Source organism: Micromys minutus (genome assembly GCF_963924665.1).
Source record: "Micromys minutus genome assembly, chromosome: 33".
NCBI classification, from domain to species: Eukaryota; Metazoa; Chordata; class Mammalia; order Rodentia; family Muridae; genus Micromys; species Micromys minutus.
Window position 1 is genome coordinate 17,462,222 of NC_137968.1, and position 15,767 is coordinate 17,477,988.

The following is a 15,767-nucleotide window of genomic DNA, read 5'->3' on the forward strand; positions in this document are numbered from 1 at the left end:
AGACGGGCTTAACACAAACAGAACAGGATGAACATGACAGGCTGAGGGGGAATGGTTAGGTCAAAAGACAAAAGGCTCATATTCCAAATATTCTAAATTTCTAAAATCGACAAGGGTCAATAATATTGCGTCCATTTCTTTTGTTTATCGGTGGGCTTCCTGAGCAAGTGACAGGTGAAATTCAGTTAGTTTTGCTAACATTTTAAGAAGCAGTTAGCTAGAAAATGACTTACTGTTTTTAAAGAAAGAAATCTCCAAGCCGACCGAGAAACAAAAGCAAAGGGGAATTGAGAACAATCAAAATTGACTTTCTGTTGCCCTAGCTTCAGAATGGACATCAGGCACATGTGCAGGAGAATTCTGGTGACAGTCTGCGTAGGCTGAGACCTGAACCTGGTGTGGAACAACCCCACTGTACTTTCACCAGCACTGACTCTGATCCTCCCCTCAGCAAGAACCCAACACGGGCATGTGGATTGAACAGGTGACTTCAATTTCCAAGGCATTATTACTTGGGTATCTTGTGTTTATTCAACATTGTATCAACTTTCATGGTGATCGTTGGAAATACTCCCCAAGTGTGTAGTCAGTCACCCCACCCCATTCTGGAAGCTGCTGTGTCACCTCAGGAGACAATCTGATCACTGCCCTGCTCATAGGCCTGGAACTCATGAGTGTGCAGTTTTCTCCACTCTTTCTGAGCTCTTTTGCAATGCTCTGCATAGCCCGAGGCCACTGCTATCTGCTCTACTTCCTGTGGTTTTAATCATTTTCATGATTTTCTATTTTTCTCTTGCCTTAAACAAGGCAATTTAAAAGAATGAGACATGGTCCAGTGTAGAGTGCTTTCTCAATATAAACAATCTCTCTCTCTCTCTCTCTCTCTCTCTCTCTCTCTCTCTCTCTCTCTCTCTCTCTCTCTCTCTCTCTCTCTCTCCCTCTCTCCCTTCCTCCCTCCCTCCCTCCCCATCTCCCTCTTCCTCCTCCCTCTTCCCCCTCCCTCTTTCCCTACCCCCCCCACACATTAAAGCAACTTGGAACTATCTACCCACTCATCTGCCAGAGTTTCTACTTTTATAAAGATTAACATTTTTGACACCGGTTAGATCCAACTATGATCACAGTTTCCTTCTTACTATAACCTTACAAACATGGAATGCCGGCTGCTCTCGTCATATGTGTCTTTAGAAGCAATTTTGCTATCTCTTAAAATGCCATGTCCTGTGGTGGCCACTAAACTGTTCATAGTTTAAGAATGGTAGAGGATATTTTCCTTACTTGATCATTATCTTTTTTCTAAATGCACCCCATCAAAGGACACCACTGAGTTTGAGTGACAGGGAGATAGTCATTACCCATATTACCTCTGAAATTATTCCAGACAAATCACTTTGTCTAGAGCACAACTTCTCTCAGAGAGTGTCCCTGAGAATGTGTCAGGAATGGGGGTATTTGCTTGGGGATGGTAAAACAGATGTGGGGTTGGGAGGGAGCAGTCATTAACCTATTCAAGGACAGAGGATTTGGTTTTGTCCTATTTGACTCACTGCAGAACCCAACAGCAGAAAAGGGTTGCGATCAAAGCACTGTTATTCACAGATCACGAGATGAATGGTCTCACTTACCTCTAGTGTAGTTAATACAATCTTCTCAACTGAAGAAAAATAAGCCTCCCACAAGAACTGTGTCTGCTGTCTAAGTGCTAGGATTTTATCCTGATGAATAGACCTGATCGTAGAAGGGATCTGTACAAACAAACAAACAAACAAACCATCACCTGGGCTGAAATGATGGCTAAGCGATTAACAGCTAAGCTTACCACCAGTGTCACCAACCACTAGGTAAGAATGTCCTCCAGAAGTGGCACAACAAACAGGTCTAGGAAAGCAACCTCACTGGCATTCACATGCAAGGAAGCTTAGCCCGGTTCTAAGATCCCATGGTAGTAGGTCAGCTGCACAGGGCACTCCTACAGTCAGTCCTGAGTTCCACTCCCTCCTCTGCTCCTTCCGCTCTTCCTGCCCCCCCCCCCCCAAGCCCAAGAAATCTTTTGATCCTGACATGGACAATATAAGAGTTGGAAAAAGTAAAAAAACAAAACAAAACAGAAACCAAAGCATCCAACCAACAAACCAACCAACCAACCAACCAACAACCCTTCTCTAAGAAGTGCCACCCCAGGAACCACAAAATAGCTATAAATGTGTGTATTTAAAGACTGTTCATAATCCTTCCCACTCAACCCAAACAGATTTAACCATGTCTACATGTACATCCTTCCTCTACCCTTCTTTGGACCTTCTGTAAAACTGAGAGCTATCCTTTTGACTCTAGCCCTTGCCCTTATTTCTCTGGATCTCCCAAGCATCTCATCATGGGCTGTTCTCTTTACCAAGTAAGGTAATTTTGAAGGCAGGGCCTTTCTTCCTATTGAAATTGCTATATCACTTGTGGCTAAGAGAACTTTTTTTTTTTTTTTTTTTTAATGCCAGCCACTCAAGAAATAAGAGCCTAACTGATCATGGCCAACTGAAGCTCCTTCCGGATATTGTCATTTTTAATAGCAGTATAGCTTGATTGTAAGGCAAAGGTGTCAAAGGCACCAATGTGGGGTTCTGGTTCTGCTATTTAGTACATATGCTTCCTTGGATGAGTTAGTTGCTCTCTCGGATTATTCATTCATAACATGATACGGCTGGGCACTCAGTACAGTGTCTACACTAATTATGATGGTTCATTGTTAATGCTATTACCACTGTTGACACAGGGAGATGCTCTCCCAAGCTAGACCAATTGATTTTATGTAAAGCTGGGCCAGTTGTTTACAGCCTGCCTATAAATTTGCCCTAGCCTACTGTTCTAAGATGGCCTCCTTGGATTTCTGACTAAGTTTTCCTGGCTTTCCCCTGACTGTACCTACACCTCAAGGGCTGCTCTACCATGCAATCTAGACTCATATGAAGATTCCTGGTGATTGTCAACTGTAGCGCTGTGCTCACCTTTCTGCATGCTTGCCTCTCTAATGCATGAGGTGAATCAGACATGGGAGCCTGGGCTACATAAGAAACGCTGTGCCAGCCACACTAATAGGAAAGTTACTCAAACGATGGGACTACACTAGAGTTGAGTTCCCATCAGAGGGGAAGGAGATGATGTCACACTGTTACAATTCAAGCTGGCCCCTAGGAGAAGCAATGAAAACGTCTCACAATAAGAACAGAAGGAAAAGCTAACTTGCGCCATCGATATCTCAACGTAGGTACTAAATCTAGGCTTCGAAGAGATCATTATACTGCAGAAAAAATATGGAAGCCGCAGGTAAAGTCAAAATACAGACAGGATCAGGGTCAAGTGGAAATAAAATTTGCTTAGATGAGTTAAACCATTCATGACACAGATCCTTGATAAGTCAAAAAAATTATTTTTATTTGCTCAGTGAGAAAAATGACCTAGATTGCCAAAGAAAAATTAGAGAGAGGGGGAAAAAAAACCCTCATTCTCAATTTTCAGAAGCATGAACTCTTAAATGTCAATGGCATTCTCCAAGTCTTGTGGGTTGGCATGGCTGTTTTTGTCATGGCCACAAAAACTAATCCATTAGGAAAATGCCAAACGCTATTATTGTTATATGTTCTCCAGAAAGCCAAGTCCATGGTGCTTCGGAAGGGGAGAGAGAGGTGCATACACTCAGCCACCAATACCATCCTCTGCTCCCTGGTGGCGTCCTATATCACTGCTTCTAGGACTGGGCTCTTCCAGTGTGTGTGTCTTGACAGGACCCTGCAAAGTGCTCTGGAGGACGATTTCACCTGGTTGGTAAGATAGAGTTCCAAGTTCTAATGGCATTTGGCTATTGGTTATTAATCTGCCTGTCCCCTGAGACAGGTACGGGAAAGTGATAAATTAATTACAATTTGGACAGGATGATTTGGAAGTTCAAGAGCTCGTTGAAGTCCTAATAAGAGGTTGTATGCGGTAACGAAAACTAATAGGATCTACCAAAATAGATACAGGAAAGCCACAGTATGCTTCTCAGTGACAGGCCGACAAGAACAAATGCAAATAAAAACACCAGAGCTGTTCTAAAACAGGAAATGAAAAATTGTAACATAACGTAAAACATCTCCCAGAGCACACATTTGGGCTCTGTGCCAGCTCCTAGGAACCATTGTTAACAACCGTACAGTCACTGTTGAATATGGACGCAGGTGTGTAAAAACAGATTGTAGAGGAGGAGGAAACACATCAGCGAGTGCGGGCACAGGGGTGTGAAGAACGAAGTCCTTACAGCCAAGTCAAAAAGTGGCTTCAAAGGGTGAACAGCCATGCTCTGGTGGCCCTGGACTGCCACACTTAGGTATCATGGAATGGTCCCTACCTTAGGACTAGCTCCACCCTCTCTACACAGCAAATTCAAGGGCACAGAGAACACGAGGGCTGATGTTTTCCATATCTAAGATTTCCTTTAATGAGCGTATATTATTAAAACGACGTAAAAGAAAGACAAAGGCAGTATGGACAAGCATCTCATACCTCACTCTGACACCTACTCTGTCTACACGGAGAGCTCTTTCTCAGTATGTCTTGGAGGACATTGAGTTAGAGTTATACCAGGGAATCATTGCTATGAACAATTTACCTTTCAAAAAACCCCAAACCTCTTTCTCAGTGAGCACCTATAGTTATATTTTGTTTAGAACAGAATGGGACGGGGCTGGAGAGATGGCTCAGCAGATCAGAGCACTGGCTGCTCTACCAGAGGAGCCATGGGTTCAATTCCCAGCACGCATATGGCAGGCAGCTTACAACTCTCCGTACCTCCTGTTCCGGGAATCGGACAACTTTATCAGGCAATATGAAGACAAAACACCAATGTACATAAAATAAAAATAAACAATTTTTTAAAAAGGGAATAGAATGGGCTAACTCCAGTGAACAGATTCGCCATGTCCAGAGCATGCATTTCTCCAGGTTTGTGCTGAGGTTCCAGAGGCACCGAGATCACAGAGCTGAGAACGGAATGAAAGGGAAGCTGTTGTGGCCTGGGCTGTCAGTCCCAAGTGCGCTCCATCACAGGGTGCATTATCTGGGAATTTCAGGACATGGCTGCTTTGCTTCACCAGGACATTAGCAGACTGGCCAGGAACACAGAAGGAAAACCAGAAGCGTGGCTAGAAAAACACCCTTTTCTGGGTATCAACTATTTTTGTCTTAAAAATAAGAACATTGGAGATAATCTTGTGGATAAAAACCTGTGGAGGTTTAAAGATAAAGGGCCTAATGCCATGAAAAGAGACATTAACTGTGCTATGAGAGTGTGTGGCCGTTTACAGAGAACCCCAAACATGATGCGGGGTGGGTCTGAGAAATCCTCGTGGTCTCTTGTTGCTCACTCAATTCGTCGTGCAGGCTCAGTTCCCTCTCCTTGCACGACTGAGACTTTTACTGGGAGCTTTTCTTTAAAATATTTATCTGAGTGATGGCCCTCTTGCGGGCGCTCAGGGCAACACTGGGCCCAACAACAAGCCTAGAGCCCGTGTCCTGGAGTCAACCAGAAGGAATGCAGGAATTGAGTCACAGGATCGGAAGGCATGTCGTGCCTGAAAATTCTGGTGCTGAAGTTGGTGGGGATCCACCCCTCCTCATTCAAGGAAGCTCAGACATTCTGTCAGCAATGACTGCTTCCCAGAATATACCGTATGGATTTGGGCAGATTTGGGGGGTTGGAAAGTGAACAGTATCATATTAAATGACTTCATATTCACCATGACACAGGCAATTTTCTCCTGATAAGATTTCTTTTATGGGGCTGACCTTTGGAATTCATCTCCTTTGGAAGTTTGGATGGGGGCAGCAATGGTCTGCTGTTCCGCGGAAGGCCGCAGCCCCTTCCTTACCTGCAACAGCAACCTCTCATCGCCAATGATGGCAGCTTGGTTCCAATTAATCACCTCGGAGAATGGCAGCTCCCATCCATTACTGAGCATCACAGGGACACAGGCAGCCTGGGCAAAGGAAGGATTTCATGAGTGTGAGGACCATCCCAATCAGAAGAGTAGGCACACATTCAATTACTGGCACTGCTTGTGTTACATGGGATGGACCTGCGCTGCTGAGGCAGAAAGCAAGTGTTTCAGAATTACCAGATCACACGGGACTGGAAGCATCAGACTTGAAGATTTTCAAGTAGAACGCTCATATCACACTTCTATTCTGGTACATAGGTCTGGCTGACCTTACTTCCATGGGGATGAATGACCTTGCTGCCCAAGTTTTACTGAGGAAACAAAAGCTTTCACTAAAAAAAAAAAATCGGAGCATAAAAACCTCCAATATGAATCCTTTTGGCAATGGAAGTGCAACAAATACATGTTCACCGCAATGTCATGAGCCAGTGTGGAGCAGGATGGGGTCCAACCTTTCTAGGGTGAGCTTTGTGGACCTCATTATTGTAACATCCACCTTTCCCTATAAGCATCTAACTCTAAATCTTCTTCCCTCCAGTGTAGTGCAAACTACAGTCGTACCAGTTTCTAGTCTGCACCAGGACCTAATGTTCAGTGCACAGCAATAAGCTAAAGACAAAATATAGTCTCCAAGGAATTCTTTATTCAAACCAGAGAGCCATCTGCTCCCTATAACATCCATGGAGCTGCCAGAATGTTACCGCGTGGCAGTGGTGTGCTTCTCAGAACGCACCAAGCACCCTAGGAGGCGGGAGCTCCTCAGCCTGAGGAAAGGGTAGGCCTTAACAGTTTGAATGACAGGACGAAGAGGCTATGAACTACTCAAATACGCAGATTCAGACAAAATGTAAGTTATTGCAGGAAGGAAGAAAGGGAGGGAGGGAGGTATGGAGAGATGTATGGAGGTAGGGAAGTAGGGGAGGGAGGGAGGAAGGGAGTTGGCATATTTCTCCTGCTATTCAAGAAGGCTGGCTGGAAAGCAAAAACCAAAACACACACACACACACACACACACACACACACACACACACACACACACTCACACACACAAAAGCTGGGCATAGTGATACATGCCTTTAATCAGAGCACTCAGGAGGCAGAGGCAGGAGGATCTCTGTACGTTCAAGGCCAGTCTGGTCCACATAGGGCTACACAGAGAAGAAACCAAAACAAAGCAAGAGGGCTGGCTGCCACAACAGGAGAGGACACTTTTGCAGTAGGGTTGAACAGAGACTCCCAGACAGGCTCCTGGTTTCCTCTGAGTTGCAGAGCTATGGTACATCAGGACAAGTCAAGTTTACATGAGTCAACAGAGAACTTAAACCAAAATTCCATTTTGGGGGAAAAAACAATAAATACCTATTGTTGGCACTCCCGATACTGGCTTACAGGAAGAGAGTCCCCTCTCCAAAGTTAGCAATGAGATCTGCCCATCTGCCCTCTGCAGATTGTGGTGAGACCATTTACTGTTCCATGTCCAAAGTCAGGGAGTCAATCTTCCTCCCAATTCTGGCTCGTTAAAACCGTTTCAGTTTTTCCCTGGAAGTGTTTAGTTCCTTAGCAAGAGCTGTGCTTTTCTGGACTACTCTAGGAGACTCTGAGAAGCTAGAAACCAGTTTGGCTTCGATCCTCAACCCTAAGCCATACATTTTCACAGCCTCTTACCTGCAAAGCCTCCAGGAATCTGAAGGACCCAAGCCTTCGACCACGAGGAACCAGACAGAAAGTGGCATTGTGCAGCATTTCCCGATAGTCGTATCTAGAACAACAAGAGGGCTGATCAGTGGAAATCCAGGAGGAAAATGGAGGGCGGAGCATCCATTTACCCTGACAATTGTCCCTAGTATCTAAGGCTTGGGGAAGGGCTACGCCCACTTTTCCATTTAGTGGGGCAAAGAGCTCCGTGGCATGGTCACAAACTGGGACAATTGTGCTGTAGGAAGCAATAATGATTTCTTTTGCAAACAGCTTGCAAAAGGACAGATCTAATGGTTCTCTTAACAATCTGTCTGGCCTAGCCTCAATTTCTTAAACCAGATGGGGGAGGGGCACACAAGGTCTCATTAGGTGCCCTTGGCTGACCCTGAACCTGGTATACAGAGAGTGTGGCCTCAAACAGAGAGGTCCGTCCACTTCTACCATCTGTAATCTGGGGTTAGAGGCGTGCATACGCCACCCAGGTTTCTTTGCCTCTTTTTTTTTTTTTTTTTTTTTTTTTGCCTTGGTGAAATAGTTTGCTGCCTTAGACCAAGAAGCATCCCCGATACTTCTGTTTCTCCCTTAAAGCCACACCACTCAGCAACACTAAATGTTCTTGTTCTCTGTTCCCCACACCATGCTATTAAAAGATTCTTCGGAAACCTCCATCTTAAGCGCAAGCCAACATTTGTTTTCTCTTCGAACTGGAGTTTCTACATTTAACCAAGAACATTTAGTGACTCCAGAAAAATCGTGCTACGCAGATCCGTAGAAGTATGGCTGCTTTGACTTTTGGTGGAAAGACTTGGGCAGGGGGGGAACATGGCTTGGAAGGCTGGGGTGGGGGTGGGGGTCAGAAAGCCTTTGTGTAGAATGAGAAAGAGGTGGAACAAAGAAAAAATAGCAGGGGGGAACTGGAAACTGGGATAGAGCACTGATGATTATTCTTCTTACATGAATGCCATTTAATGGTATTAGGCTGGTTTTGTTTGGGGGTGGAGGCACTCCAGACAAATTATAACATGACTGTCACCTGTCTCTTCTTGTCAGTGAAACTTAGAACTCATTTGAGGCTCCCACTGTACAAGTTATTAACAACAGATGTGTTGCTAAGCATACACTTTCAACTCCATTAAGAGTCTACGAGAACCGGGGAAGGCAGAGATGCCCCGTGTCCTATAAAGGCTCTGAGTCGCACAGCTAAGACGAGATCGCTCACATTTTTCAAGCACTTGCAATGTTGCTCAGACAGGTGTGGCTCTGACAGCAGCATATGTCACCAGCATTTTCTAACTCTAATAGTCTAATTTAACCACAGCCTGAAGGCTCTGGATTCTTCCCTCGACTTTTTTGGGATATTGATATATACATGCATATTTTTAAAGTCCACATCTATTTTTATATTCTCATATAAACTAGGCATATGGGAGTAAGCCAATTTTCAATTATAAACCTGTCATTAAGAAGAGACATCATGCAAAGGACCATTTGCTTAAACAAGCATGTACAACTAATTTGCACAAGAAAAGGTCACTGTGAATAGATTAAGATTATCTCCATTGAGAGCAAAATAAAAAGCCCTTGCTGCATTAATTAAGCTGCAAAACAGACTTCAAAGTGGAAAGGATTTTTAAGAAGGATCAAATTCAGCTAAATAAAAATATTAAATTACGACGGTAATGACTTCTCTTTTCTCACCAAATACAGAAAAATAATTGACAAGTATGTTCAAGTTCAAATGTTGATAATGTCTGGATTTTAGCTAATAGGTAGAGAAGAGGGGGAGAAGATACAGACGCAAATTTATGTGTGAAACTTAAACTGATATATTTTTTTTAATATAGAAAGGTCGAATATACTTCAGACTCCTGCAAGGTTTAAGAGATACTTAGAATAGAAACCCCGGAGGGACCAGCAGAGTCCTACATCCTTGTCATTAAGCTGCTAAAAATGTAAAATCTTATTAGTGTCTTGGATTGTAACAAGTTTCAAAGTTTCCACTTGCAGACTTAACTTTCTAGAGAGTGTGGAGGGAGAGGAAGGGCAGAAGCTCCCAGGAGAGACTCAAGTGACACTTACACTAGGCGCTGACATCTAAGAGGCTGTACAGAAGCATCCCTTGCTGATGTAGCAAATGAAGCCATATGATTGAAGCTTGAAGTCATTCATATAATGAGATGTGGGAAGCACCCCTGGGCCTGTTAGCTCGTGCTCTGAGACCATGAGCTTATCACAGGTGCCTTGGGGGGCATCCGTTTCCTCATCTGAAATAAAGACCCAGTCAGACTACATGTGTCCTGTCAGCTTCTACGTTTCCTTATTCTTCGTGTTGTTGATCTTAGGTATGAAAGAAAAATGTCTTCTGAGACCAATCCACCATCAGGAAGGGCTCTACAGTCTTTCTAAGTGCATGCATGTATAAATTCATAATTGCTCATATGTGCAGAGTGTATGTCTGACAGGTACATTCACACAGATAAAGACAGCTGTACAGAATACACACACATACACAAATTACAACAATATTACATGGTTTATATGAGCCTCTATAGATTCATATATGGAATGTGTGGCCCTTAGTTGGTAGAATTATTCTGGGAAGAATTAGGAGGTGTGGTCGTGCTGTAGGATGTACGTCACTGGGATAGACTTTGAGGTTTCAAATGTCTCATACCAGGCCCAGTCTCATTCCACCTTCTCCTGATTGGTCCTTGTGGGTCAGAGGCAAGCTTTCAGCTGCTGAGCAATCCCTCGCCTGCCTGCTGCCATGGTCAACACCATGAGGGTCATGGGCTCTCCCATGTACTTACAATGTTTCTTCACAGAAAGGTAACGGACACAAATATTTTCCATTCCATCCCACGAAAAGTTGTCTCTTTTGGAAGTCTATGGTCAAGGAGTTCCTGAAATACTGAGGTGTTTCAAGAAGGAGCAATGATGGCCTTTAACTGGGTCATTTGCTGGTTTCACTCTAGGGCATATTTCCTGTTTTGGTATTCTTTAACTCAGTCTCCCATGATGCTCTCTTGCTTAAGTGAACCTGTGCATTTATTCGTGTGTCCCTTTAAGAAACACATCTAAAGATGTGGTCACATTGGGACAGATACTATCCAGAGGCACTTGCTTTATCTATCCAAGAATGAACTGAACTGAACTGGTGAGATTTAAAATCTCAAGCTGGACGGTGATAGCACATGACTTTAATGCCAACACTCGGGCAGAGGCAGGCCAATGTCCATGAGTTCAAGACCAGCCTGGTCTAATAGAGCTAATTCGAGGACAACCGAAGTTACATAGGGAAACCCTTTCTTGAAGGAAAACAAAACAAAACAAAACAAATAACAACAAAAAAAAGAAACAAAGCTATAAAATCTCTTAAAGGCACCCACATCACTAGAGGAAACCAGAATCATCACTCCAGTGTGAGAAACGCTGGTCTAGACTATGTAAAGAACACTTCTGACTCAACAATAAGAGACTAAAATGTAAACATAAATTTAACAGTTTCAACTGATATATTTTTCCCCCAAAGAGAATGAATAAAGCAACAAGAAGAACACAGGAAGATACTGAATATCAGTAGTCATTGGAGGAATGGAAATCAAGTCCAAACACAATGAGGTACCACTTGTTCCCTGCAGGACAGTGCATTATCTAAGAGGACAGGAGAGAACAAGCACATGAGGAGACATGGGCTGCAAGAGCTCTTCCTTGCTGCTGGAGTGAGAGAGAAATGGTACGTCTGCTTTGGGGACAATCTGGCAGTTCCTTCTCAGACTAAAAATGGACTGTTCATACGACCCAGCACTGTACTTAGGCATTTATCCCAGAGAAATGAAGGCATTTTTACACGGAAAACTGTCCATAAATGTATACAGCAGTTTTAGCTGTAATAGCCCTAAAGTAGAAAACACCTGATACCCTTCAGAGGGAGAATGAGGCAAGAGTGTGGTTTATACACAGCCTGGATCACTTCTCGGAAGATGGATACAATAAAATGTAGTAAAGGAACACGGATCAAACTACTCGAATACACAAGGACCTCAAGGGTGTTAATGCTGAGTCTGAAGCCACCATCTAAAGGGTACACACTACGTTGCTCCATTTTCATAATACTTGTGACAACATGTAACTGTGGGACTGGAGAACTGAGTAGTGGTTACCATTGGTTAGAGGTGGGGGAGAAAGAGAGGCAGGCTTTATGGGTCAATGGGAAGACAATCTTCTAAGTAAGACCAGTTTGCCTTATTAAGTCAGGGGATGTGAGATATGCTATCATCACACACAACTTAAAAGGAGTGAGAGGGGAGATGCGCCCACTGCTCTAGGAGGATTTGCGGCTTCTGCTGGCAACCCAGTTGCCTCCCCTTTGCACATAGGCATTGCAGTCCACACTCCAGAGGTAATGATGCAGGAGGTAGAAAAGCCTTCCCAGGTGGCTCCAGAGAATATGTACAATAAAAAGGACATGACCCTGAATGTCACGCGGAAGCCAGTAACACGAAATAGCTGTAACAGTTTTCTTCCTACAGTTGTACTGAATGCTGTATGGGATTTAACCCCATTTCAGATGAGCTATGGAGAAAAGCTATTTGAAGTCTTTCCTCAGCACATAAGATGCATTGGCGCTAGTAGTAGCGTGACTGGGGGAAGGGTCCAGAGTGGTTCCTACCATGCCACCTGTGGCACCTGTCACCTGGGCACTGCACGGATCTCAGATCGCCCAGGCCACTGATTCTTTGTGGGCCCATTGTGATGCCCACGACATTTTGAAGAACACAGACTGCGTAACTAAAAACTTAGTAAACAAGAGCTCAGTGGTCAAGCAGCCGAACCTCAGCTCGAATTCTATGCTTACTATCTACAAGCTGGACGATCTCGGGAAATGTTAATTTGCCGGGGCTCTGTTTCCTGGTTCATCCAAAGGGTTTGATCCTGTTGCCGACCTGGCCAAAGGATGAGTTTTAACTAAAGCACAGCGCCTTATGAGCAGTTCTACAAAAGATAGCTCCTTAGCCGAAGGGAACCAGCAGATTACCAAAAACATAGGCAGCTGTAAATGAGAAAATCCAGGCTGAAGCACTTGGAGTCTGGATCTCTTGTGTGACCCCCATGCAAATCTCTCCGCTTCTGTAAATCTCAGAGCTGTGAAGCTCAAATGAAATCATGTGCATGCAGTATAATCAGGAAAGCAGTATGCAATTGCAAGTTATTATGGCAAATTATATCAGAAGGAATGGAATAAACATTTAAAAAAAAAAAACTACCAACAACGAAAAATAAAATAAAAACAGATTTGCAAAGGCAGCCAAGAGACAAATGCGGAGCAGACCCATTTCGAACATCGCCACACTGCAGCATCGTGTAGTTTAAAGCTTTTTCTGCACCAGAAGTTGTCCGAGGAAGGAAGCCACTGGTGTGGCTTGCTGTCTTCTCTGGTTTCACACAGATCCTCTGTCCCAAGCACATCTGCCTAATGATCCTGCTTTTCTGCTAGTCACAGTGGACAGGCAAGAAGCCAGCAATGAGCCTCTAATGTGCAGACTCACACGATTTCAGTCTGCCCGAGGTGATAGTTTGTCTCGAGTATTTACTTATGAACTGGGTTAGCTTCTACAGCTGCTCGGCTTCAGCCAGCCCGTCCCTTGTAAGTAACTATTCTGTTCTGTTTATACCCAGATCTGACAAACAACAGAAGGAAAATACTTGGGATGGCTGAAGTCCCAGACTGTCCTGGGATGAGGAAAAGGAAATTCAGACCAGCGCAGTGACATTTCTGTTCTTGGTTGAGTGTGTGTGTGGCGTGCATGCGTGCCCACATGCAGGGACACCTGGCTTTCCCCACAAGGAGAAAGAGATGGTTGCCATCAAATACGCTCTTAAACACATTGGGTCATAACTTCTATTGATTCTAATCTTGCTCATTGCATGACTGCCTTGAATTATTTATTGGCAGTTCAGAACTGGATGTGGTAACCGGCATTCACATGTATTAACAGACACAGCATGCGCTAAGTATATATTGTACTTCCAAAGGGGTAGAAAACCATCATGGAGGTGCAGGCTAATCCCAGCACTTGGAAGGCTAGGGCAGATGGATCTAAATTGTGAGTTTCGGGACAGTGAGGACTACATAGAGAGACATGTCTCAAAAATACCATCCTGGTTATGGTGCTTATTAAGTAGAAGCTTACTGGCTAATATATAAAGACATGAATTAACATGATGGCTGTTAATAACTATACTACTAATAATCTTATGGGCTAAAACCTTCCTGTGGGCACGGAACAGCACCACATAACCCATATTCTGCATTGTATTTCACTGTTACAACCGCCATGAGAGCCCACTCCATTTTCTGGACCATGAAGTGTAGGTGGAAGGCTTTGTGGAGTCTGTGTAAGGAAAGCAGAGCTTGTAGTGTGGAGGACAGTCTCTTAAGAGTTTTTTTCTGGAAGGCAAAAGTAACCCAGAGGTAGCAAAGGTGAGGACAGAGATTTGTAACACACTGCGCCCTGTGACATTAATCTTGGGAAGCTTTCAGGATGATGCAGGTCTCGCTGCACCCATTCTTATATTCTCGGGCCGGATTTCAAAACCTATTTGGAGAGGAAGGCAGTTCCAAGACACGTGAGTCTAAATTCTCTGGTTAGAGACATTTCTGACAGAGCTAAATAAAGGGTTAGCTGGGCACAGGGAGAAAGAGGAGACATTGACAATAAAAGAACCAGCGCAGCAATGGCCTTGGATGGATAAATGGTCCAGAAGAGATAGAGAGCAGGCCACTTTAACAAGAGGAAGCCCAAGGTCTTTTCCTAGGTGCCACGCCACAGAAATGGCCAAATGGAACAGAGCCAGAACATGTGAACTAAAGGCTAAGAAGACTTGGATAGGTTTAGTCAGTATAGATTTCACACTCTTAGCACAGCTTGTCCCTGTTGATAGGAGTAAGGATGACAGGGACTTAGAAGTGAACACTTCAGGCTCCCTTCTTTCTACATAACTTCCACTCCTGCCTCCTAGAGTTAAGCCCCTATGACCACGCAAGTCCTGGATCCTGTCTTGACTCTATTTTTCACTCTATGAAGTTGCTCATTTTTACCACTTCCTTCCCTTGGGCTTCAAGAGTCAGAGTTTAGGTTCTACTATCTCTTGGTCCAGAACCCACTTACCCATGGCTGGGGTGTACCAGCTTACATCATAGCACATGAACTACAGAAGAAATGGGAAACATGAAATGATGTAATTCTTTATTATGGCGAAATCAACTTCAGCCAATAAGCATATATCCAACTCTTGGTCATACCAAGCCTGCCTAACTGAGTTGATGTTACAATTTTGGTGGGACTCAGTTTACTCTAAGAATGGAAAGAAAACAAAACAAAAATTGATTTTTTTTTTAATTCTTCTTGGTTTTCTTTTTGTCTGTTTTCTCGGGGCTGGAGAAGTGGCTCAGTGGTTAGAAGCACTGGATGGTCCTCTAGAATATCATTTCCATCACCCACATGATATCTTACAACTCTCTGTAACTCCAGTTTCAGGGGATTTATGCATGCAGGCAATACCCATACACATAAAATAAATCTTAAAAAAAAAAAACCAAAAACACTTTTGTCTTTATTTCTAAAGGTCTGGCAACTTGTTAAAAAGTTACATTCTCCTTGACGAGTGATGGGAATTGGAAATGGTGTGCTTCACCAGGCCTGATAAATAGCATTATTTGAAAGTCATGTTAAATGTATGCAGAGCACTGCTCCCAGTGAACACTCTTCTTCCTTCCCTCCATGCCTGAGCTGAGAGGAACAATTGTGGAGCCTCCTGACGGCTTCTCCAAGGACAAACACCGACTTGGTCTAAAAGCAGAGGCGTTTCACTGGCAGAAGGAACCTGCTAATTCTAATGTTTTAAGTACTTCTCTTTTCCTTCTAAGCAAAGACCTCTTTTCCTTCATGGCCACCTCATCTGCCCCTCAATTCGGCAAATGGTTAGAACTCCTGTTGGGCTTTTTTCATAGCCAGGGTAGGCACGGATGGAGACAGAGACTGACATACTGCGTTCTTTGTCAGTGCTTACACTTTCTGTCTGATCCCTGAACTTAAGTGA

At 43.9% G+C, this 15,767-nt stretch overlaps 1 protein-coding gene across 1 annotated transcript in view; it reads right to left on the reverse strand.

Moving 5' to 3' along the window:
- Nucleotides 1-15,767, reverse strand: part of EXT1 (exostosin glycosyltransferase 1) — a 258,959-nt gene that overhangs the window by 32,909 nt on the left and 210,283 nt on the right. Inside the window, exons 2-4 of the mRNA XM_080909297.1 lie at nucleotides 7,632-7,725; nucleotides 5,898-6,005; nucleotides 1,626-1,745 (exon numbers count right to left, since the gene is read on the reverse strand). Of these exons, the coding sequence (XP_080765423.1) occupies nucleotides 1,626-1,745; nucleotides 5,898-6,005; nucleotides 7,632-7,725 (322 nt within the window). The remainder of the gene's footprint in view (nucleotides 1-1,625; nucleotides 1,746-5,897; nucleotides 6,006-7,631; nucleotides 7,726-15,767) is intronic.